Raw genomic sequence first — 22,688 nt, 5'->3', positions numbered from 1 at the left:
TCCTGAGTTCAATTCCCAGCAACCACATGGTGGCTCACAACCATCTGTAATGAGATCTGGTGCCCTCTTCTGGCCTGCAGGGATATGTGCAGACAGAACACTGTATACATAATAAATAAATAAATTAAAAAAAAATTAAAAAAAAAAATACATAAATCATTTGAACCAGGCATAATTCACACCTTTAATCCCAATACTTAGGAGGCAGAGGCAGACAGACCTCTGTAAGTTTGAGGCCAGCCTGGTCTACAAAGTGAGTTCCAGGATAGCCAGGGCAACCCAGAGAGACCCTGTCTCAAAAGAAAAGAAAAAAAAAGACAGAATCCAGTCATATGCCTATAATCCCAATGGTCTAGAAGCTGAAGGAGAAGAATTTCAAGGTCATGGGTAGCACGACTACATAATGAGACCCTGTCTCAAAATAAACAAATAACACAAAATTTAAAAAGCAATTAGGTCTGTGATCTCAAGCTCTAGCTCACGGAGCAATTCCATCCTGTGTTCTTTCCCACTGCTATACAGTCCTAGCCATGCTGCTGAGGGCCAGCGTCTCGGAGGTTTGGGATGCGATGGCATCTGTCTTATAGTAAGCTCACACCCGTGACTTGCCAAGGCTTTGGCCAAGACTCCTGACTCAGCTGCACAGCCCGCTAACCCTGTGAGGGGATCACAGAGGAAGGAATGAGGACACCCGAGCTGTGGCTTTCTCATTGCTAACGCAAGGCTCGGTCCCGAGGGAAGAACTGGGGGTGGTAGGAGAGGGCACACTCTGGGAGCCCCGTGGGGGGCACAGCTTTCAGCTCTCATCCCCAGACAACTCCCATGAGACTCCAGCACTGAGGGCAAGCTGCTGTCAGTTACTAAGTCTGAAAGTAAAAGAGCTCTGGGTGAAGGCTACCCGAGGCTAGCCATGACGCTCTGAGAATGCAACACCAGCCACAGTGGGGCTACCTGAGGCTAGCTTTGACGCTCTGCGAATGCAACACAAGCCACAGTGGGGCTGGCTGCAAATTAAGTCTCCCAGTGAGTCCAAAATGCAGTGTCTAGGAATGAGGGATGGAGGGTATAAATCAGTCAGCAGAGGGCTGCTGCCGAGCATGTCCAGAGCCTGGGTTCAATGGCCAGTGCTGCACCGACTGGGTATCACAGCACACACTTGGGAGGTGGAGGTGGGATCATCAGAAGTTCAAGTTCATCCTTGGAGTTTGAGGCCAACCTGAGATACACAAAACCCTGTCTCAAAAAAATAAATGCCATTTCTAGATCTTTCCCAAGAGACTCTAGATCTGAGTGTTTGGAGCAAGATGGAGGAACCAGCTAGTCAGGTTCAGCTATCTCCTCTCCTTATTTGTAAAGTGATGAACCTCAGCTCCACTTACTAAGCTATGACCTTGGACAGCCAGTGTCCCACCTCTGGATCATAGCTTGTCATGGACATCGCAGGAATAACCATACGGTAGGGACCTGCTTTGTGAGGAGGAGTAGGGACCAGGTGAAACATCACTGTTGTGTGACATTTTGTTTGTGTTCTGACAAATAAAGCTTGCCTGGAGACCAGAGGGCAGAGCTAGTCACTAGTTAACCATACAGGCCAGGTGGTGGTGGCTCACACCTTGGATCCCAGCACTTGGGAGGCTCACACTTTTGATTCCAGGACCTGGGAGGCTCACACTTTTGATCCCAGTACTTGGGAGGCTCACACCTTGGATCCCAGCACTTGGGAGGTTCACACCTTGGATCCCAGCACTTGGGAGGCTCACACCTTGGATCCCAGCACCTGGGAGGCTCACATCTTGGATCCCAGAACTTGGGAGGCTCACACCTTGGATCCCAGCACAATCAGGAGGTGGAGACAGGAATATAAGGCGGGTGGAGACAGGATCTCAGCCCCCATTGGGTCTGAGGATTCATAGAGGTAAGAAGTCTCTAGTGGCTGCTGCTCTGCTTCTCTGATCTTTCAGGTTATCACCCCAGTATCTGACTCCTGGTTTTAACTGATAAGACTAATTAGGGTCACGATACACATCACACACGGCAACATTCGCTCTGCTGCAGCCCATCCATGATGTCACTAGAGAGCATGGTCTCTTGTCCTCTAGGAAGCCTCATCTCAGAGGGGGTGGGGGGTGCTGGCAAGGAGTCTATACTTTCCTAACACCAGCCCAGGAAGCAGCCACACGCCCCCCAAAAGCACCCACGTGCAGGGAGAGCTCCTGCAGAGCTGCAGCTGGTTTGATTCCAGAGTGTTAGCACCTAGCTTTAATCTGCCCTCTGTGACTGCTGCCTTTTGTCTCATACCTTCCCTCTGAAATGTGTGAATCTTGTCTGAGGGTTTCCAAAGGTGCAAAGCCTGTGCAAAACTTGGCTGAGGGAGAACCGGAAAACCGAGGTATTCCCTTAACTGAGATTTTGCATTTGGCACTGTCTCTTTGGGGAGCTTAGATTAGAGGTTTTGGTACACAGAAATTGACTTGCTAAAGGTGTGAACTGGATAACAATAAAAAGGCCCTTTGCTAAGGGACAGTGACTCAGTCCAGAGAGACTGATCCCCTGCAGCTGGAAAGGCTAAAAATCATCCTTAGGTGCATGCCTCTGGGTCTTCTTTCCATGGACCCATGTGAACCCACACCTGCAATATAACACCCAGGAGTCTCCTGACCAAGCCCAGGGCCTCAGTCTCCTTTTCTGAGGAATGGGGTAATATACCCATGCTTGGGAGAAGGGATGAAAAGTTCCCTAAGTCAAGCACCCAGGACTGAAGCAAGTATCCCAAGTGGTGGCTTACCCTCCCTCTGAAGTGTGAAGAAAGAGTCTGAAGCTGGGCCTCCAACCAAGGAAAGGGGCCCACTCCCCGGCAGCCCACAGGACTCACCTTCTCAATGACCCTATTGCCTCCAAAGCGGGTGACAAACTCAGCTGGGGACGCTACAGTGAAATCTCTGTGCAGGTCCAGTTTTTTATGTTCACGGCCTCTCTTCACCAGGTGGAGTCCAGACATGCTGGGCCTGCGCAGGGGAAAGACAGGAGCCATGAAGGAGGAAGCCTGGGGCCTCCAGGGCAGGGTTGGAGCCTGGGGCTAGGAGGGCAAAACCAGTGTCCAGAGAGTGTGTGCGCGCATGCATCCTATACACACACACACACACACACACACACACGAGAGAGAGAGAGAGAGAGAGAGAGAGAGAGAGAGAGAGAGAGAGAGAGAGAGAGAGAGATGCTGTGGGATGGTCTGTATGTCAAATGTGTTGCTCTGATTGGTCAATAAATAAAACACTGATTGGCCAGTGGCCAGGCAGGAAGTATAGGTGGGACTAACAGAGAGGAGAATTGAGAGAACAGGAAGGTGGGAGGAGACACTGCCAGCCGCTGCCATGACAAGCAGCATGTGAAGACGCCAGTAAGCCACGAGCCACGTGGCAAGATATAGATTTATAGAAATGGATTAATTTAAGCTATAAGAACAGTTAGCAAGAAGCCTGCCACGGCCATACAGTTTGTAAGCAGTATAAGTCTCTGCGTTTACTTGGTCGGGTCTGAGAGGCTGTGGGACTGGCGGGTGACAGAGATTTGTCCTGACTGTGGGCTAGGCAGGAAAACTCTAGCTACAGAGAGAAAAACATGGAAGCATAGGAGACTCAAGGTCAGCACTGTCTCAGGAGCCCTGTGCCCTGTCCTGCCCAGTCTTAACTCGGCTTTTACTTGGCATGTCCCCGACGGGCTCTCTGTGATCAGTAAGGAGATTCACATAGTCTGACTCTTCATTCTAACACTTGTCAAATTTAGCACATGTAGCTTTCATGAACTTTTCCATATGGGCTTTTTTATTATTATTATTTTTTTTTATTTATTTATTTTTTTTTTTGGTTTTCGAGACAAGGTTTCTCTGTGTAGCTTTGCGCCTTTCCTGGAACTCACTTGGTAGCCCAGGCTGGCCTCGAACTCACAGAGATCTGCCTGGCTCTGCCTCCCGAGTGCTGGGATTAAAGGCGTGCGCCACCACCGCCCGGCCGGGCTTTTTTATTATTACTAAAAGCTGAAAACTATTTTTAAAGACATAGTACAGAAGTTGTACTTTGTCCTCAGCTTTCCCTCCTCCACACACACACCAACGCCCTTCCTTCCCAATGTGGGCCTAGAAGAGGAGGGGTCAATCTATCACCAGTGAGGTAGTGACCCGAGATCACCTGTCAACAATGGCAGGTGTAATCACAGAGGGGGCTTCAGGAAGCGCCCCCCATACACACACACACACACACACACACACACACACACACACACACACTAAACAAATACATACAATTAAAACATAAAGTGGAGTCGAGGGAGATGTGAGCCACCGCCACCAAAGGAGCAACAAGATGTCAGCAGACCGGTCACACCACAGCCATGTGGCAACATACAGATCAATAGGAATGGGTTAATATACAATGAAAGAGTTAGCTAGCCAGAAGCTGAAGCCATAGGCCATACAGTTTGTAATTAATATAAGCCTCTGAGCGATTATTTTATAAGCGGCTGCTGGGCAAGGCAGGACCAGAGACATTTCCGTCTACAGTCCCCTATGGTTCCCATGGAAGAAATCCTCAAGGAGCTTTCTGAGAAAGCTGTGGAAGGGAGGGCAACTGTTTTCCTTCTGCCCTTGGGCTCAGCCCCATCATTTGATCTGTGCTGAGCTGTAGGAAGGAAAACTTTCTCCGGAGTTTGGGGAGCCTGGGCCGTGGTGGTGTCAGGGCCTCCAGGTGGTTTTTTCTTGTTGTTTGGTTTGTTTGTTTGTTTGTTTTTTGGTTGGTGGGTTTTAATCTCTGACCTTTGGTCAGTGGCCTCGTTTTTCCACATTTGGAAGCTTCTGTGTTCTTCTGTCCCCTGTATTTGATGGTGTCGTGGTGTGCACAAACACGTCTGTTTCTGTCAGTCAGGCTGCGGACTTGCCAGTTCTCTCTATCTGGTGTCTTGTTTCTTTACGGTGCCAGAAATGGGACCTGAGCCTCACATGCTACAGTAGGACTCTGAGATAGACCCTCAAAGCCCACCTTCTATAAACCAAAAATTAACACATGGGACTCTATCTTCAAATATCTCCTTACCTCTTTTTTTTGTCTTTTTTGTTTTTTGTTTTTTGAGACAGAGTTTCTCTGTGTAGTTTTGGAGCCTGTCCTGGAACTCGCTCTGTAGTCCAGGCTGGCCTTGAATTCACAGAGATCCACCTGGCTATGCTTCCCAAGTGCTGGGATTAAAGGCATGCACCACCACAGCCCAGTTATCTCCTTACGTCTTATTCCTCCCTATTATATCCTGAAGTTTGGATGTTGAAGTTCAGAGGCTAGCCCACTACATTATATATTTTGTTGAAGTTCTGCAGCTAGCCCATGAGGTTATTCATTTTCTTCTCTTCCCTTTTCTTCTATCTTCTGGGCGGCACCCTCAGCCTTCTTCTCTCCTAACGATCCACGCAGCAAAACTATTCATTTTGGCCCTTACATTTTCAACATCCCAGGGTTTGTTTGGGGGACCGTGAATGTTCTCTTTTGGTTTTCATAGAGCATGTGTATTCATGTGTGCTCATGTGTGTGCAGGGTATGTGTCCACGTGTATGTGGAGGCCGGTAGACGGCCTTGGGTGCCATCCTCCAGAACACCGTCCACTTCCTCTGAGACAGTCTTCCACTGACCTGGAGCTCACCAATTAGGCTGCAATGGCTGACTGCAAATTCCACACATCCTCCTGCTTCCACCTCCCAGCCTTGACACTGATTTTCAAATGGGTTTGGGGGAATCAAACTCAGGTCCCCAAACTTGCAATACTGACTGAGCCATGTCCCCAACCCAAATGTCCCCTCCTTAGAGCATCCTGTTCCTTGACACACGATGGCCTGCTGACCCCAGTGAAGACAGTCGTGGCTCCTGCTTCATGCACTCCTCTCCTGAATGACATCTGTTGTTTCCAAAGCCGTAGCCATTCCACTGACCCTTGAAGCACTCAGGTTTCCCACCGGGGATATGAGGACAATAACACGCACCTCATTCAGTAGGGCTGCACATTTACCTAAGATTAAGAGAGGCTGTCTCTTAATGGGTGGTGGTGGCGCACGCCTTTAATCCCAGCACTTGGGAGGTAGAGGCAGGCAGATCTCTGTGAGTTCGAGGCCAGCCTGGGCTACAGAGTGAGTTCCAGGAAAGTCTCTAAAACTACACAGAGAAACCCTGTCTCAAAAAAAGAGGCTGTCCAGATCATCAGCAGAGGGAAAGAAAAGGGCTGTGTGACATGGTGCACACCGAATTAATAACCACACCAGAAAAATCACAGTCCACCTGCTCCTTAACTAAGGGGAGCAGCAACCACTCACTGAGCCCACTCCATGAAGCCCCATCTGAACTCTATTCTCCCGGACCTTCCCTGACAGGCTGACATCATCCTGCGTCAGAAAGCCTGACCCCTCCCACAGACACACAAACCTTCCAGCTCCTGTGAGTCGATGGAAACGCCACATAAAGAAAAACTCCATTTGAGACCCAGAACCATCTGTGACATCACTTTGATTTTAGGCTGGTGACGGAATCCCTTCATCAGGCAGGCCGTGAGCATCCCTGAATACCATCAAGGAAACAGGCAAGGCTGCAGGGGTGGCCTTGCTCCAGGCGCCATCTCCAGGCACAGGGTTATTTTGATTCTTTTTTGACAATGCTGGAGGCCTACCAACGCTGGCTCCAGACAGACGACCTTCCCCTGGCACTGGAGCCAACTGAAGGAGAACTTCCTAAGTGCTGTGCCTCTGGCCCAACGCTAAGCCCTGACCTTACACAGAAGGACAAGGGTGAGGGCCGAAATGTTCCACGGTGGCTTTGGAAATGGCTTCGAGTAGCAATCAACACCAGAGGTGCCAGCCCAGCCAGCTGCTGGAGCACAAGGCCAGGCAGTGCTGTCCTGGGAGGAAATCAATGTAGTCAAGGGCGTACAATGGCCTGGACCTTCTCGCGGTAAGACTTCTTACCACTCTGTGTATGAGAGGCTGACGTTTGTTCTCAATAAGGAGACAGAGGTTCAGGGAGGCTCAAGTCACACAGCTGACCAGCAGCAGAGCTGGGTGGGTAATCCAACCCTATCTAACCTCAGAATTTAATATTGAGGCAGGAAAGATTGATTAGGGTGCAAAGATAAATCCTGCATCATCTTGGAAATAAGAGTGCGGGCATGGGAGCTGTCGAGCAGGGCATTTCTGCTCCCCAGGGGGATGTGTGACAATACCTTCTTGGTTGTCACAACTCAGGGAGCGTGGTACCTAACGGGTTGAAATCAGAGATGTTGCTCAGCCCCCTACAATGCACAGGGCAGCCCCAAGCACCATCAGAGCTCCAGCTGGGAAACCTGACTGGCCTAGAGCCATCCTCCCGAGTGAGTGTACTTTCTGTTCTGGGATCAGCTGCCTACTGCCCGCATGTCCCCGTAACACCCCTCCGGAACCCTGTGCCTCCCCTCAGAGAATGAAATATTCGGAAGATCTGAAGCAGGGAGTGGTGACGCACACCTGAAATCCCAGCACCTGGGAGGCAGAGACAGGAGGATTGTGAATTCAAGGCCAGCCTGGGCCACATGGAAAGTCTCTGTCTCAACCAAATGAATTCAAGGTGGGTCTGCAGGTTAAAAGCACTTGCCACAAGCCTGCCAACCTGAGTCTGAGCCCTTCAACCCACAGATGGAAGGAGAGAACCAACTCCTGCAAGGTGTCCTGACCGCCACAGGTGTGCTGTGGCACACACACACACACACACACACACACACACACACACACACACACGTTCTCTCTCCAAAAACTTTTTAAATAAATTAAATAAACACAAAGCGTCCAAGCAGGTGGGTATGCCACTCCATGGTAGAACTCTTGCCTATGATGCACTAGACCGTGGGCATCATCCTAGGACCAGAGAACAAACGAGTCTGGGAATGAATGAGCAGGGCCACCATAAAGTAAACTCTCCCCCAGGTAAGGCTGTGCAGGGCCCCAGTGTTCTCCAACACTTAAATCCCTCACCCTCTCTTGTCTTCACTAGGGGACGGGTGGGAACCAGCACCCAGACCACCACATGGCAGGAGGGAAGGCTGTGTCTTTCCCAGCATTTCTGCTGTCAGTAATGGAAGCATGGGGAGGAGGCATGAGCCAGGGGAACTACTAAATTTACTTTCTTACAGACAACTTAAAACTAGGCTCCTGGGAGCCACAGAGATTGCTCAGCAGAGCAGAGAGCTTGCTGCTCCTTCAAAGAACCCAGCACCCACATCAGGTGCCTCACAGCTACCTGTAACTCCAGTTTCTGAGGATCTGACGCCCTCTTCTGGCCTCTGAGGGTACACACACACACAAGGCATATACAGATGCAGACATACATGGCATATACATACACACACACACACACACACACACACACACACACACACACCGACATATGGCATAAACAGACACACACAGCATACACACACACACAAAGCATATACAGAGACACACAGACAAACACACACAGAAATAAAAACAAATCTTACAGATAACTAGGCTACAGATAAATAGGCCTTTAGGGATTTCTCCTTAAAAGTTTTAATTAGGGACCTGTCCTTAGTGCATGAGCCGGCTTTTTGGAGCCTGGATCCTATGCTGGGACACTTTGCTCAGCCTGGGTGAAGGGAGGAGGGGACTGGACCTGCCTCGACTGAATCTACCAGGTTGAGCTGAATCCCCAGGAGAAGGTGGGAATAGGGGGTGGTTTGGGAGGAGGGCGGGAGGAGGGAGGACAGGGGAATCTGTGGCTGATATGTAAAATTAAATTAATTATAAAATAAAATAAAGTTTTAATTAAATGCATTTATTAATTTATTTGGAGGGGGCTGCATGAAGTAGTGTGTGTATGGAGAGGTCAGAGGGCAGCATTTGGGAATCAGTTCTCTCCTCTCACTTCGTAGATTCCAGGAATTAAACTCAGGTCAGGGTTGGTGGCCGGCGCCTTTACTACTAAGCCATCTTGCCAGCCCGACCCTTGGGAATCTCTCAGGACATACACCCTCCCCAATGCCTTCTGGAATGATACCAGGTCAAGGGTGAGCAAAGATGGTTTCTGAGCCAAACTCAATCTGCCATGAATGGCTTAAACAGGTTTAAGTGGCTGGTGGGAAATGTCCACAGAATTCTATATTGTGACATATAACAAATTATACAAACACCCTGTTTCAGAGTCCTTCACTGGATCACAGCCAGGCCCATTTAACTGCGTAGCTACTGCCACTAGAAATGGTAAGAAGCTATATGGTCACAAGCCGAAAGTATTTACTATTTGGTCTTTTAGGAAAACAGCACACCAACCCTGAGCCAGACTGATATGGAGGCTTTAGCATTGATGCTTGAACATACACCTGTAATCCCAACTCTCAGAAAGTAGATGCAGGGGGAGCAGGAGGTATCCTTGGGAGTTCAAGGCCAGCCTGGGCTATGTGAAATCATGTCTCAAAAATATCAAAAGAAGGGAGGGAGAGGGAAGTAGTGGGTGCTGAGGCCTAAGAGGAATCCTATCTCTAGGAGGTGAAGGTAGGTGGCCCGGGAAACTAGTTGTCTAATTCCTGTGAAATTCTAAAAGCAGCGGTGGACAGACCATGGCTAGAGCTCTCATGTAAGCAATGGCACTTCTGCACAGAATCCCCATGACAGCACATACCTCAACCCAGAGGGGGGAAGGCCGTGTGGTAGAATCTTAGTTAAAGATGTGTTACATTCGTTTATGCAGTAGAACATTTGCTTAATGATGCAAAGATGTGTTGCATTCTTTTATGTTGCATTTGTTCAACTCTGTGAAGCTGTGTTACTGTGCCTGTCTAAAACACCTGATGGTCTGAGAAAGAGCTCAATGGCCAATAGTGAGGCAGGAGAAAGGATAGGTGGGGCTGGCAGGCAGAGAGAATAAATAGAAAAAGAAATCAAAGAACGAGAAAAGGAGAGGAGGACTCTGGGGACCAGCCACACAGCCAGACAGGGAATAAGAAGGAAAGAAAATATATACAGAAATAGAGAACAACAAAAGCCCAGAGACAAAAGGTAGATGGGATAATTTAAGAAAAGCTGGTAGCCGGGCGGTGGTGGCGCACGCCTTTAATCCCAGCACTCGGGAGGCAGAGCCAGGCGGATCTCTGTGAGTTCGAGGCCAGCCTGGTCTCCAAAGCGAGTTCCAGGAAAGGCGCAAAGCTACACAAGAGAAACCCTGTCTCGAAAAACCAAAAAAAAAAAAAAAAAAAGAAAAGCTGGCTACATATAAGCCAAGCTAAGGCCGGGCATTTCTAAGTAATAATAAGCCTCCGTGTGTGATTAATTTGGGAGCTGGGTGACGGGCCCCACAAAGAGCAAAGAGTTAAAAACACCCAACAACAGGACCCCACGCTGAAGCAGAGTTCTCTACCTCCCCCTCCCAGTTCTATGCCATTCCATTCCACCTTTCTCCACTCTAACCCAAATCTCATCCTCTGAACTCCAACCCCTTCACAGGCCAAGGAACCTGGGCAGCATTTGGGATACGTGCCTGAGCCCTGGCTTCAGATGCCCAGACCTACAGTGTGAGGTCCCTGATGCTACTGAACCACCCCAACTGTTCTCCACATGGATGTCTATGCTGGACCAGGCCAGCCCTCGAGGCGGCCTCGATAACTCTCAAGGCTGTTAGAACGGACTCTGGTGACAGGGAAGTACGACTCAAGCTCAATAGTCTGCTTGGGGTCACACAGGAAGGGGTTGCTAACTCCATCTTTTACCAGTGCGTGGCCCAGGGCTACCACACTGTCATCAACAGGTTCCAAGTTCCTACAAGTTCACCTTTTTGGGCTGATGTGAAGCGAGCTTGTTTGGGGAGTAGAGTAAGCCGTTAAATGTGCTTCAGGAGCGAACCACTACACTTCTCACGTGGACACCTTTACAGGCCAGGGAAGAATGTATTCCCTGGAGACTATGTGGCCTGAGCGAGGTGTACTCAAGGATGTGGTTGTTTTCCAGAGAAGACAGATTAGGACAGGGAAGGTGGAGGGGTGTGACCTCCAGTGCTCCATGAACCCCTTGAGCCCTGGGAAGGTGTGACGGACCCCAGTCCTGGGTCCTTCTCTTGGCTCTTGGCTTAGACATGACCGGCTACAGGACCTCACAGGGGTCCCTAAAGGCTTTCTCAGTTGAGCTCTTAACATGGTAGAACTTCAGGGCTCGTGGAGTGGACCCTATGGGCAATAGCCTGGGGTTGAGTCCCTGCTTTACTCAAACCACACTGAAGGCCTCAGTTTCCCTGTGCGTAAAATGGGGACAACAGGACTGTGGAGCAGAGACAGGGCCCTTGCCTAGCATGATGGAGGCCCTGGGTTCTATCCCAGCACCACAGGGAAGCAAAGAGATAAAAAGCCAAAGGAGGCCCTTCCCTCCTGCCAAATGGTGGTGCAGGCCTTTAATCTGAGCTCGGGAGGCAGAGGCAGGCAGAGCTCTGTGAGTTCAAGGCCAGTCTGGTCTACAGAGCCAGTTCCAGGACAGGCTCCAAAACTACACAGAGAAACCCTGTCTCAAAAACAAAACAAAACAAAGGAGATTCACAATAAATAATAGTGATGATAATAATAGAATAAATAATTCTAAATAAATAGACTAATTGTAACAAGGTACTGTAATAAAATTTCCAGCATCTCTACCCTCCTGCTTTGGGGCTATTGTTGTAAGGGTTACTTGAGCAGAAGAAGCATGGTAACATAATGGCCGATGTGGTAACCAGGAGCAGCACTAAATAACTAATGTGTGGGCAGCATATACTGAACGGATACACTGTACAAAAGGATGCTTTGTGTCCCGGATGGGATTTCACAAGATTCCATCACATTCCTCTGGGCAGCCAACAACTTAAAACATGAACTATGTCTAGAATTTTTAACTCTATTTTCAGACATGATTGACAGAAGGCAGAGCCACAAAGAAGGGGAGGCTACTGACCTGACCAGACATTTGCCTACCCACTGGACTGACTGGGAGTTCTTCCCAAACACAACTATGCCCCTTCCTGTTCGCAGAGGCAAGCTTTACGCATGGGGTGTGCATAGCGGATCCCGATGGAGCAGGTTAATGTACCCTGAGAAAGTAGCAAAGAAGACAGTGACTCAGCTGCAGGCTGCGGCTGGCAGGGCTGCATCTAAGAGGAGACACAGCTTGACTCTCCGTGCACATGGTGACGGCTGGCACGTTTTAAAGTGCATCCATTTACAGGAACACGCTGGACCCAGTAAAAGCGTGGTACATACAGCAAAGGTTGGCAAGTCAAGTCCCTGCTAGTTGATACTTAAGTGTTATAATCCAGCCTCTGTCCCGCTACTCGGGTCATCTAGCAAAGCCTACAAGTGGTGCCACAGGCTTTCCAGAAACCAGTGAGTGTAGCTGTGTGCCAATAAAACTTTATTTGTGCACGCTGGCCTTTTAATTTTGCATAGTTTTCACATAAATGGTGTTCTCTTATTGTTTTCAATGGCTTGAACACATAAGAACCATTGCTCTCAGGCCAGAGAAACACAGATAAACTCATAAATTGCTAAGCCCACTTGAAGAAAAGACTAAAAGTGAGTTACAATACAATAAATTCTGTATGGTTCCATTTTATAAATTAAACATGTGCACAGACTTGTCTACTACCTACTGTTGATCCCAGTGGAATTATATCTTTAGTCCTCTTTTTTGTGTATCCATAATTTACTAAGTTTGTACATTTGCTTGGGCTTTATGTGTGTTGGTTTTCCTTATATAGCCCCAACTGGCCTCAAACTCCATCCTCCTGCCTCAGCAGTGCCAGGATTACAAATGTATGTAGACTCCGGGCTAAAGCGCTGGATTCTCAGCAACGAACACAGAATCCCTTTGGTGTCTGTTTTAACGTACAATAAAAATGAAGGGAGAAAGGAAATTAACAGTGGATGAGGTGGGGCTAGAAGCTCTGCCTAATCAGAATACTCAGAAAATGACCTTAAATACAAAGCCTGCTCAGGGTGCCTTCAGCTTCAAACAGTGTTACCTCCCACAAATGTCACTTCCTCAAGGCCAAAGGGACGAAGGCGCGCGGGAGGGCGGGGGGGGGGGGGGGCACCCAGGGATCAATCTTGAGGCACTTTTGTGCTGGGCAGCGTTCTCCAAACAACATCTCTGAGTGCCCACCTAGCACACTAGTTTGCGAGGCGGGCTCCATCCTTTAGCGGTCTCAGCTAAACTCGCATCTCTTTGGGCGGAAGGAGGGGGAAGCCAGGTTGCCCCGGGACAGACAGCGGACCTGGCCTGGGAGGGGTGCACGAGTTTGCAAAAGCAGTTATTAAAATCGCGGGCTTACTTACTTTCCTGTGCGCTCAGGGAAACAGACCTTGCATTTGGCAGGGCTCATGGTGCCCGGCCCACCCGCCAATCCTAGCCGGCTCCCACGGGGATGCGCAGTTGGCAACCCCTAATCCCTGGGAGCAAGCCCTGCTCCTAGGGCACAGCAGGGTCGCCAGATCGCCACCGGAGGCCGAAGCGTCCTCCCGGAGGGCCTCTGGTCGCAGCCCGCGACTGCTGGAACAAGCCGGACAGTGCGCCTCGCGGGCCATCCCGAACTGCTCCCTACTCTTGGAAGCCCGAGCAAAGCCCCGCCTGGCCACGCCCTGCCAGGGTCACACGCCTCCCGTTTGGCTCCGCCCATGCCCTGGCGCTCCGACCACGCACCTGACCCGCCCAGGCCACGCCCCCGAGGGCCTTGCCTCCACCCAGCTCCCAGCCACGCCCAGGCCACGCCCCCAGAGACCTGTCCCGCCCAGACCCCGCCTCCACTTTCCCCAGGCCGCCCCTGCTCCTGCCCCTGACCTTGAGCTCCACGGGAGAGCTCAAGGATGTCTGTCCTCTTCCTCCCCTGCGCCCCCAGAGAGGTGGCGGCCGAGGTTTCACAGCCCTCTACTCTGCAGCCTATAGATTGGACATGCACGGTAGGGATCCGATGAAAATCCTGAAACTGAAGAGGGCGGTCGCTCCTGTGCCCGTTACAGCCCTGCTAACCCCGCCCCTGCGAGTTCCAACATTCGCTTTAAAGATTTTTTTTTTAAGTTATATTTATTTATGTATGGGCGGGGAGTGGACCTCCCTCAGCAAGTGTGGAGATCAGGAAACCATCTGTGTGAGTCGCCTTCCACCACGTGGGTCCTAGGGACTGAACTCGGGTTACCAGGCTTGGTGGCAAGCGTTTTTTTACCCTCCGAGCCATATCACAGCCACCGGGGACCCTCTTAAGCATCAACAGAACCGGGGAAAGCCTGAGAGCTCCCTGTCTCATCCCCACCACACCTTGGCTTCACAGATGAAGAAGGTGTGGGCCAGAGAAGGGAGGTCCTCGTAGAGACAGGACTATACACACTTCAGTAATGTCTGAAGCACAGCATAACAACCCAGCAATGAACCTTGGGCGAGGGGGTGCTGAGGGCGGAGCTTAGTGGTAACACCTGATGGCACTTGTGTCCTGGGCTCTATGCCCAGGGTCTCCCTCTAGGAGAACCTGTGAACCGCCCTGTGAAGGGACCCTTGCCCCAGTTATACAGAGTCAGAGGTTCAATGTGCCCTGAATTAAGACAGTTGAAGAAAAATAAAATGGGTGAGCAAAATTCTCAATTTAGATTTTCTAGAAGCCCCCCTCCATGGTTATAACTTCATCTCAAAAAAGAAAAAGAGGAGGAGGAAGAGGAAGAAGAGGAAGAGGAGGAGGAGGAAAAGGAGGAAGAGGAGGAAGAGGCTGGGGAGATGGCTCAGAGGTTAAGAGCACTGGCTGCTTTTCCAGAGGTCCTGAGTTCAATTCCCAGAAACCACATGGTGGCTCGCAACCATCTGTAATGAGATCTGGCGCCCTCTTCTGGCAGGCAGGACATTATACATAATAAATAAATCAAAGGAAGGAAGAAAAGGAAGGAAAAGAAAAGAAGCCCACATTGGGTTGATTTGTTTTTCTTTTTGTAAGTTTCAAACAGTACCCAGAAGTCCCCATCCCCTCTCACTGACCCAATTTAAAGGAACAAAGAAACCCCAAACAGCCTCCCTGCCGGCTCTGCAGCTTCCTGACAGCCAGCTAGGTTTTTAACTCCAAATTCCCAACACTCCTGCAGTGTTCTGTGGCTCTTCTAACGTCCTTGATAACAGTGTGGGAGGCATCTGCAACCGGCCCCTGAGACCTGGGGACAGCAGTTCACACAGCCAGAAGACCCTGAGGATATCGGCAGCAAGCTTAACGTGGATTTGTCTGAATTCTTTCTTTGACAGAAGAGAGCAAGTCATGGTGCAGCAGAGGGGTTTGATCTCAGCACGGGGACGAGGGACACACTGACAGCATGCACTCTCCATATAGCTAGTAGGATTGGCATGTTACAGCTGTGGTCCTCTTCCCGAGCCCGTAACTCTGACCTAACGTGGAGAAGTAACCAGAGGCATCACACCCCAGCTGATCGCCGGGGCTGTACTTCTCCAGACCAACAAGGTCATCAGAACCATGCAGGTTCTGAGAAACCATCGGGGTCAAGTTCTATTTTGGTTTTTCTTCTGCTGCCCAGGTTGGCTACAAACCCTTGGGTTTGGGCCATCCTCCGGCCTCAGCCATCCTAGGAGGCCAGACTACAGGCAGCACTACCGCACCCTGGCTGATTCTCCTCTGCCCATATAAGACAGGAAGGAAGGAACACTACACACCCTGGCGTACTGCTCGGCCTGCACACAAACCAACGATTGTGCTTTTCTCTTTTTCTTTTCTTTCCCTTTTTTTCTTTTAGCTTTTTTTTTCCCCCTAAAACAGGGTCTCAGCCAGGTGGTGGTGACACATGCCTTTAATCCCAGCACTCGGGAGGCAGAGCCAGGTGGATCTCTGTGAGTTTGAGGCCAGCCTGGTCTACAGAGTGAGTTCCATCCAGGACAGGCACCAAAACTACACAGAGAAATCCTGTCTCAAAATAAAAGGACAGAGTCTTATGTAGCTGAGGCTGGCCTTGAATTCCTGGCCTTCTTGCCTCACCTCCCAAGTGCTGGGATTATAGGCATGAGTCGCTCCCCTCCCCCAACAGCTGTGCTTTTGCATGAACTAGCTCAAATGGGGCTGTGGCCCCACCTCATTTTTTAAGCCCTTCTCTTGGGCTATCAGCAGCTAAATTTAACTTTTGGGTATTGCAGAGGAAAAATCTTGGTCAGCGACAAGACACATGCACATTGACTGATGGCAAGAGACTCGATGTGGCGTGGAACACTGTGTGCTGACAAACTTGACCGTCCTTACCCCTCCAGTGTGACCTTGACTGAGTCTCTTCTCTGCACTTTCTGATCTATAAAACCGTCGAATAATTTGCTTTCACCAAAGGAAAACTAAGGTGTAAAGCTTTAGCTCAGCTGTGAGTGTTTGCCCAGCACACAGGAAGCCCAGACTCCATCCCAGCACTGTGTAAACAGTGTATGGAGGCACATGCCTATGATCCCTGCACCTGGGGGAGGGGGAGGTTGATCAGGTGGTCAAGGTCAAGGTCACCCTTGAACAGCCCAAGTTCAGTCCTCAGGACTCTCACAAGGAAGAGGGAAAACTGACTCCAGAAAGTTGTTCTCTGACCTCCACACACACTCTGTGGCACATGTGCACACACACACACAACACAACCACACACACACAACACAACCACACACATACTGCACATACAACACAACCATACATGCACACTACACATACAACCACACACACACTACATATCTGACCACACACTTACACTACACACACTAACACACATACCACACACACTAAAACATACAGACCACACACACAACCACACATATAACACACACACACACACAGAGTACAGCATAAAATCCAAACATTTGCTGTGTCTACCCTATGCTGAGGACTTGTTCTAGCACGTGACACACAGCACACAGTCCTATCTTTGAAACTCGAAGGGCCCAGTGTGCTTTGGGATTTGGAATGTGTTCTTTAGAAAGGCTAAGTTGTGCCCTCCGCGTTATCACACTGACATTTCAGAAACAGGAAGGGCAGGACTGCAGGTAAGACAGCTCACCCCTGATGCAGAAAGTTCCCTTCATAACTCCATACTCAGCCCTGCAACGTCATGACCCTGAACCCATGAACACCTCCTGTCCCATTCACTCTGCAACGTCATGACCCTGAACCCCATCCTGTCCCACTCACTCCACCCCACCATGTGCAGTCGACACCAGTGTGTCCCTGTTTGGAGAACAGAGGCAGGTTTGAACCCCGGTCTCTTACCCCAGGCCCTCTGTGCACCAAGCTTGTGAATGCAGAGTCAACAGGATGGGCCGCTCTGCATCCGGGGTTTGTGACCTGCATTTCAGAGACTGTGAGCAACTGTTTTGGCACACAGCGTGATGTGCTTACTGGCTCTGTTTCTATGAGTTATGTGAGAATTTCAGCCCTCAAGGACCAACCAAGTCCAGGAAAGGGCCAAAGAACATCAATATCCATCAACCTGTTCATCCATCCCTCTATTCCTCTAGCCATCCATCCATCCATCCATCTACCCATTCATCTATCTAGTTACCACCTATTCATCTATTCAGCTATCAACCTACATATCTCATCTATCTTCCATCCATCTATCCATCTAACCACCAATTCATCCAGCCAGCCACCCATCTACTCATCCATCTAATTCATTCATCTCTCCAACTATCCATTGATCCACCAACCATCTATCCATCCATTCATAGATTTCCACATTTGTCCAAGTATTTTGCATGCCTCCAGAATGCAGATTTTTTTGTTTTGTTTTGTTTTTTTGAGACAGGGTCTCTCTGTGTAGTCCTGGATATCCTAGAACTCATTCTAGACCAGGCTGGTCTCAAACTCACAGAGATCTGCCTGCCTCTGCCTCCCGAGTACTGAGATTAAAGGCATGCACCACCACCGTCCGGCCCAGAATGCAGATTTATCTTGTCCGTGCATTTGGCAAATACTCAAAGGCTACCCTCAGCCAGTGCCAGGTGAGGCGGTGAGGAAGGACCGGCTCTGTACTCAGGGACTTGCTTCCCAGCACAGGAGAGAGGCGACACACAAGGAACCAGAGGAAGACGTAAAAGGCATGACTAAGGCTGTGCAAGCAACAAAACGGAGTGGGCAGTAAAGAATCCAGGAGCTGGAGACTTTAAAGGTGGGTCAGGGACAGAGAGCGCCGGATGGCAGGACTCGTCACAAAATGAAAAGGAGGAGGCCAGTCCCTCCTGGATATCGCCGAGAATTCTAAGATAAAGAATTCAAAGCCCGTGTCTGCCATATAAAGTGCAAGTCCCAAGCTGGGCGTGGTCATCACACGCCTTTAATCCCAGCACTTGGGAGGCAGAGGCAAGTGGATCTCTGAGTTCAAGGCCAGCCTGGTCTGCAGAGCAAGTTCCTGGTCAGCCAGAGCTACACAGAGAATCCCTGTCTCAAAAAAACAAAAGAAGAGAGGAGTGCAAATCCCCACTGTGTGACAGCCGGCCCTGGCGGGAACAAAGGAGCCTTTAGTGTGGAAGGAACAACAAGCCAAAGGAGGAGGGTTCTGGGAAGGTGAGGACGCAGGAGGAAGAGGAGGGGCTTCCGCCTGCCACTGCGGCCTGGCAGGAAGAAGTCCTTCCGGGAGGTGGCTGCCTGCAGCAGAGCTGGAGCCAAAGGGCTTGATCAGAAACCACAAAAGGCCACAGACACGTCATTTCTGCCACGGTTCTCACAGAAGGGCAGAGCCCTGGGCAGACACCCAGGCCTTCGCTAGCTGGGTTTGAAATGGGAAAAAAAGAAGCCAAGATAATCAGCTAAACCTCTAGTCTGGGTTTCCCTCTACAGAAACTGGGTATCCCAAGATTTTGGGAGACTAGCTAGCAGCTGCCGCAGTGCGAGTATATCCCCCGGCCCTCAAAAGTTCTCACGATGGGGACTTAAGCTCCAGATTCATATGCTGAACTCATATCTGGACCTTAGGGAGTTAGGATCAGATGAGGTCATGAGGATGTGACTGACCCCCACCCCATGATGGCATTAATGGCTTTAAAGAAGAGGAAGTGTGACCTGAGCTGGCCTGTCTCCCAGTGTTAGACAAGGCCCTCACCAGGTAGGTGGCAGGGCCTGTTCCTGCTCTTGGACTTCGTGGAACCAATGGACTTCTTTTTGTTTTTCAAGACAGAGTTTCTCTGTGTAGCTTTGGCTGTCCTGGAACTCACTTTGTAGACCAGGCTGGCCTTGAACTCATAGAGATCCACCCTGCTGCCTCTACCTCCCGAGTGCTGGATTAAAGGTGTGCGCCACCAACCAGCTTCACCTGGGGTTCTTTAGCTGGTAACTAGTCACCTACAGGATCATCTTCCCCAGCTGGGCTAAGAGCTCCAGTTAGCCACTTTGCTGGCCTGGGGCCCTGTGCACAGAGCAGATGCCTGCAGCAGGTGCACAGAGCAGGTGCACAGCACAGAGCAGGTGTACACAGCAGGTGCACAGAGCAGGTGCACAGCACAGAGCAGGTGTACAAAGCAGGTGCACAGAGCAGGTGCACAGCACAGAGCAGGTGTACACAGCAGGTGCACAGAGCAGGTGCACAGCACAGAGCAGGTGTACACAGCAGGTGCACAGAGCAGGTGCACAGCACAGAGCAGGTGTACACAGCAGGTGCACAGAGCAGGTGCACAGCACAGAGCAGATGCCTGCAGCAGGTGCACAGAGCAGGTGTACAGCACAGAGCAGGTGCCTGCAGCAGGTGCACAGAGCAGGTGTACAGCACAGAGCAGGTGTGAGAGGGAACAGGAAGTAAAGAAGTCAGGCCTTTCCTTCTGCTCTTCCACATAGTGACCCTCGGGTGTTGGCAGACAGAGGGAGGAGCTGGGGAAGGATGCCAATCCCACTGCACGTCAAGGATGCAAATGTTACCCTACGTTCTCTCCCAACTCCCAGTGTGAAGAGAAGGTCCGTTACCTCATAGTGGGTGTGCGGGACTCAGGGTCGCTGGAGTTTGGTGCGGCCTCCAGGGACAGGGTGCCCAGGCTGGGCCTGCTGCTCCTCCGGGGAGAGTCCCTGAAGGAGGCAGCGCTGGGGTCCTCATCAGAGTTGTCGTCATCGAAGGAGCCCAGGATGAAGTTGGTCATCAGCTGTCTCTTGATGTGGGCCTGCTTCTTGTCCTCTTTGGAGGGGGACCTGGCCTGCTGTCCTGGAGACCTGGCTGGGAAGGACAGACTGCTGGTATCCGGGACCTCTGGACCTTGGGCCGCTGTCCCGTTGGTTTGAAGTTCTGGGGAGGGCCAGGTGTCGGTTGAAGACAGTGAGTTCCTCGGAGGCTTCTGGTGTGAGGGTGGCAGGGAGTTCCTCCGACAGCTGGCATCTCTGGGACCTCCGTGGGAGGCCGGTTCCTCCCGGTCAGGAGTCTGCGAAGGAGAGCTGCGGTCGCCATGTTTCTGCAGTGGCTCCTCTGACCTGTCTGAGGCCCGGGAGGACTCCTCACTGGAAAGGAGGCTCGCTTCCACCTTACTGTTGGTGAGTGGCTTGGAGTCTGTCATTGTCCGCCAGATTTTTAACCAGGAAAAGGTCAGGCAGGAGAAAACCAGGCAGGTTAGAAAGAGCAGCAAGACCATTCAGACAACCTGTCAAGAGAAGAGACAGAGTTTACAGTTCCGACCACCAGATTTCTCTCCCACAGCAGTGAGTGGGGCAGGAGTATTAGGGTCGCTGTACTGGAGGAACACTGAGCAGAGAGATGAGGTACTCCTCTGACCTCTGCTCCTAACATTCTCTGTGGCCCAGGGCATGCTGCTAACCCCCTAGATGTGGGTATATGCTATGGCTCGAAGGTGTCCTCCCAAAGTTCATGTGTGATCCCCAATTAAACAGTGCTGGGAGGCGATCAGAAAGAACCCAGCAGTGGAGAGTGCTCCCATCTGCCTCTACCAGGGGTGAGGTACAAGAAGATTCCCGTTAAACACGGGCTTTTCAACCTTGGCCTCAAAGATATACTCTTGGGGCTGGAGAGATGGCTCAGCAGCTAAAAGCACCGGCTGATCTTGCAGAGGACCCGGGTTCAATTCCCAACACCCATGTAGCAGCTCACAACTCTCTATAATTCCAGTTTCGAGGGATCATATGCCTTCCTCTGACCACAGAGGGCACCAGGCACACATGTGGCATATAATACCTGCAGGCAAGACATTCGTACAAATACAAATAAACCAGTCAGGGGGAAGACACCAGACCTCAACCCTTTGCAAGGAACTACAGGCCACTAAGGAAAGCTGAGAGCAGAAATAGGCTTCCCCAGGAAAGAGCACACCATTGGTTATCCAGTACCAAATGCTCAGCCCTGAAAGCATGTAAGTAACATTAGATAGTCTGAGTAGGTTGTACTTACATATTTAGGGTTATATACGTGTATGCATGTAACAACAATAACAATAATAAAAAGGCCATAAATTGGAAAGACAGCAAGAAGGAGTCCATGGGAGGGTTTGGAGGGAGGAAAGAGAAGGGGTAATGATAAAATTATAGTCTCAAGAAATACAAAATAAAAAACAAATCTTTCTTTAAAAAGATTAAATAAATCTTTTAAAAGGGCGTATCTGTGCTTTATAAATTAGAGTCTCAGATATTTTAAGATCACACACCAACACACACTCAACATAAGCCACACATGAGAAAGAACTAAAGAAGGTAATATACCATAAAGGACTTTGTTCTAGAAGCATTATTTATTTCATTAAACTCATGGAATCAATTCAAATATTCTTTAAGGCCCAGCATGGTGGCTCACACCTTTGATCCCAGTACTCAGGAGGCAGAGGCAGGTGGATCTCTGTTGAGTTCCAGACCAGCCAGGAATACATACTGAGACCCTGTTTCAAAAATAAAAGTCAAATATCTTTCAACTGATGAATAAACAAATGTGGTACGGCTACACAATGGAGCATTACTTGGCCATGAAAAGTAATGAAGCGTCCATGATCCACACTACAACATGGCTGAATCTGAAAACCTTACGCCAATCATGAAAAGCCACAGATTATAATTCTGCTTCTTCAAAATGTCCAGACTAGGCCAATCCATACAGACAGAATGATGAGTGGCTACTGAGGGCCGGTGGGCTGGGGATGACAGTGAAAAGGTGCATCGTCTGTGTTTGGGGAAGGAAGATGCTCTAATGCTGGCTGTGAAGACAAGCATTCTGAACACACTGACAGCACAGACTGGTTCTTTTTCTTTTTTTTAGGATGCATTTATTTTATGTAGATGAGTGTTTTGCCTGCATGTATGTATGTACACCGTGTGTGTACCTGGTGCCCTCGGAGGTCAGTTGTGAGCCACCATGTGGGTGCTGGGAACTGAATCTGGGTTCTTTGCAAGAGCGGCAAGTGCTCTTAACTGCTGAGCCATCTCTCCAGCCTTGCTAATTTGTTCTTTTCATGAGTGGATTATATTTCATGTAAATTACTTGTGTGCTATGTAAATTACTCATATGATATGTAAATGACTTACGTGCTATGTAAATAATTACCACTGTGATCTGGTAATTACTTGTATGCTATATAGATGACTTTTTTTTTTTTTTTTTTTTTGGTTTTTCGAGACAGGGTTTCTCTGTGTAGCTTTGTGCCTTTCCTGGAACTCGCTTTGGAGACCAGGCTGGCCTCAAACTCACAG

At 49.9% G+C, this 22,688-nt stretch overlaps 1 protein-coding gene across 1 annotated transcript in view; it reads right to left on the bottom strand.

Annotated features, from left to right (window-relative positions):
- Acacb (acetyl-CoA carboxylase beta) overlaps positions 1-20,632 on the bottom strand; it is an 88,876-nt gene extending 68,244 nt beyond the window's left edge. Inside the window, exons 1-2 of the mRNA XM_059249009.1 lie at positions 19,980-20,632; positions 2,873-3,005 (exon numbers count right to left, since the gene is read on the bottom strand). Coding sequence (XP_059104992.1) covers positions 2,873-3,005; positions 19,980-20,632 — 786 coding nt within the window. The remainder of the gene's footprint in view (positions 1-2,872; positions 3,006-19,979) is intronic.
- Positions 20,633-22,688: the final 2,056 nt, after the last annotated feature.

Source organism: Peromyscus eremicus, chromosome 23, assembly GCF_949786415.1.
Source record: "Peromyscus eremicus chromosome 23, PerEre_H2_v1, whole genome shotgun sequence".
Lineage (NCBI taxonomy): Eukaryota > Metazoa > Chordata > Mammalia > Rodentia > Cricetidae > Peromyscus > Peromyscus eremicus.
Note: the sequence above shows the minus strand (reverse complement) of the source record. Positions and strands in the feature narration are given on the sequence as shown.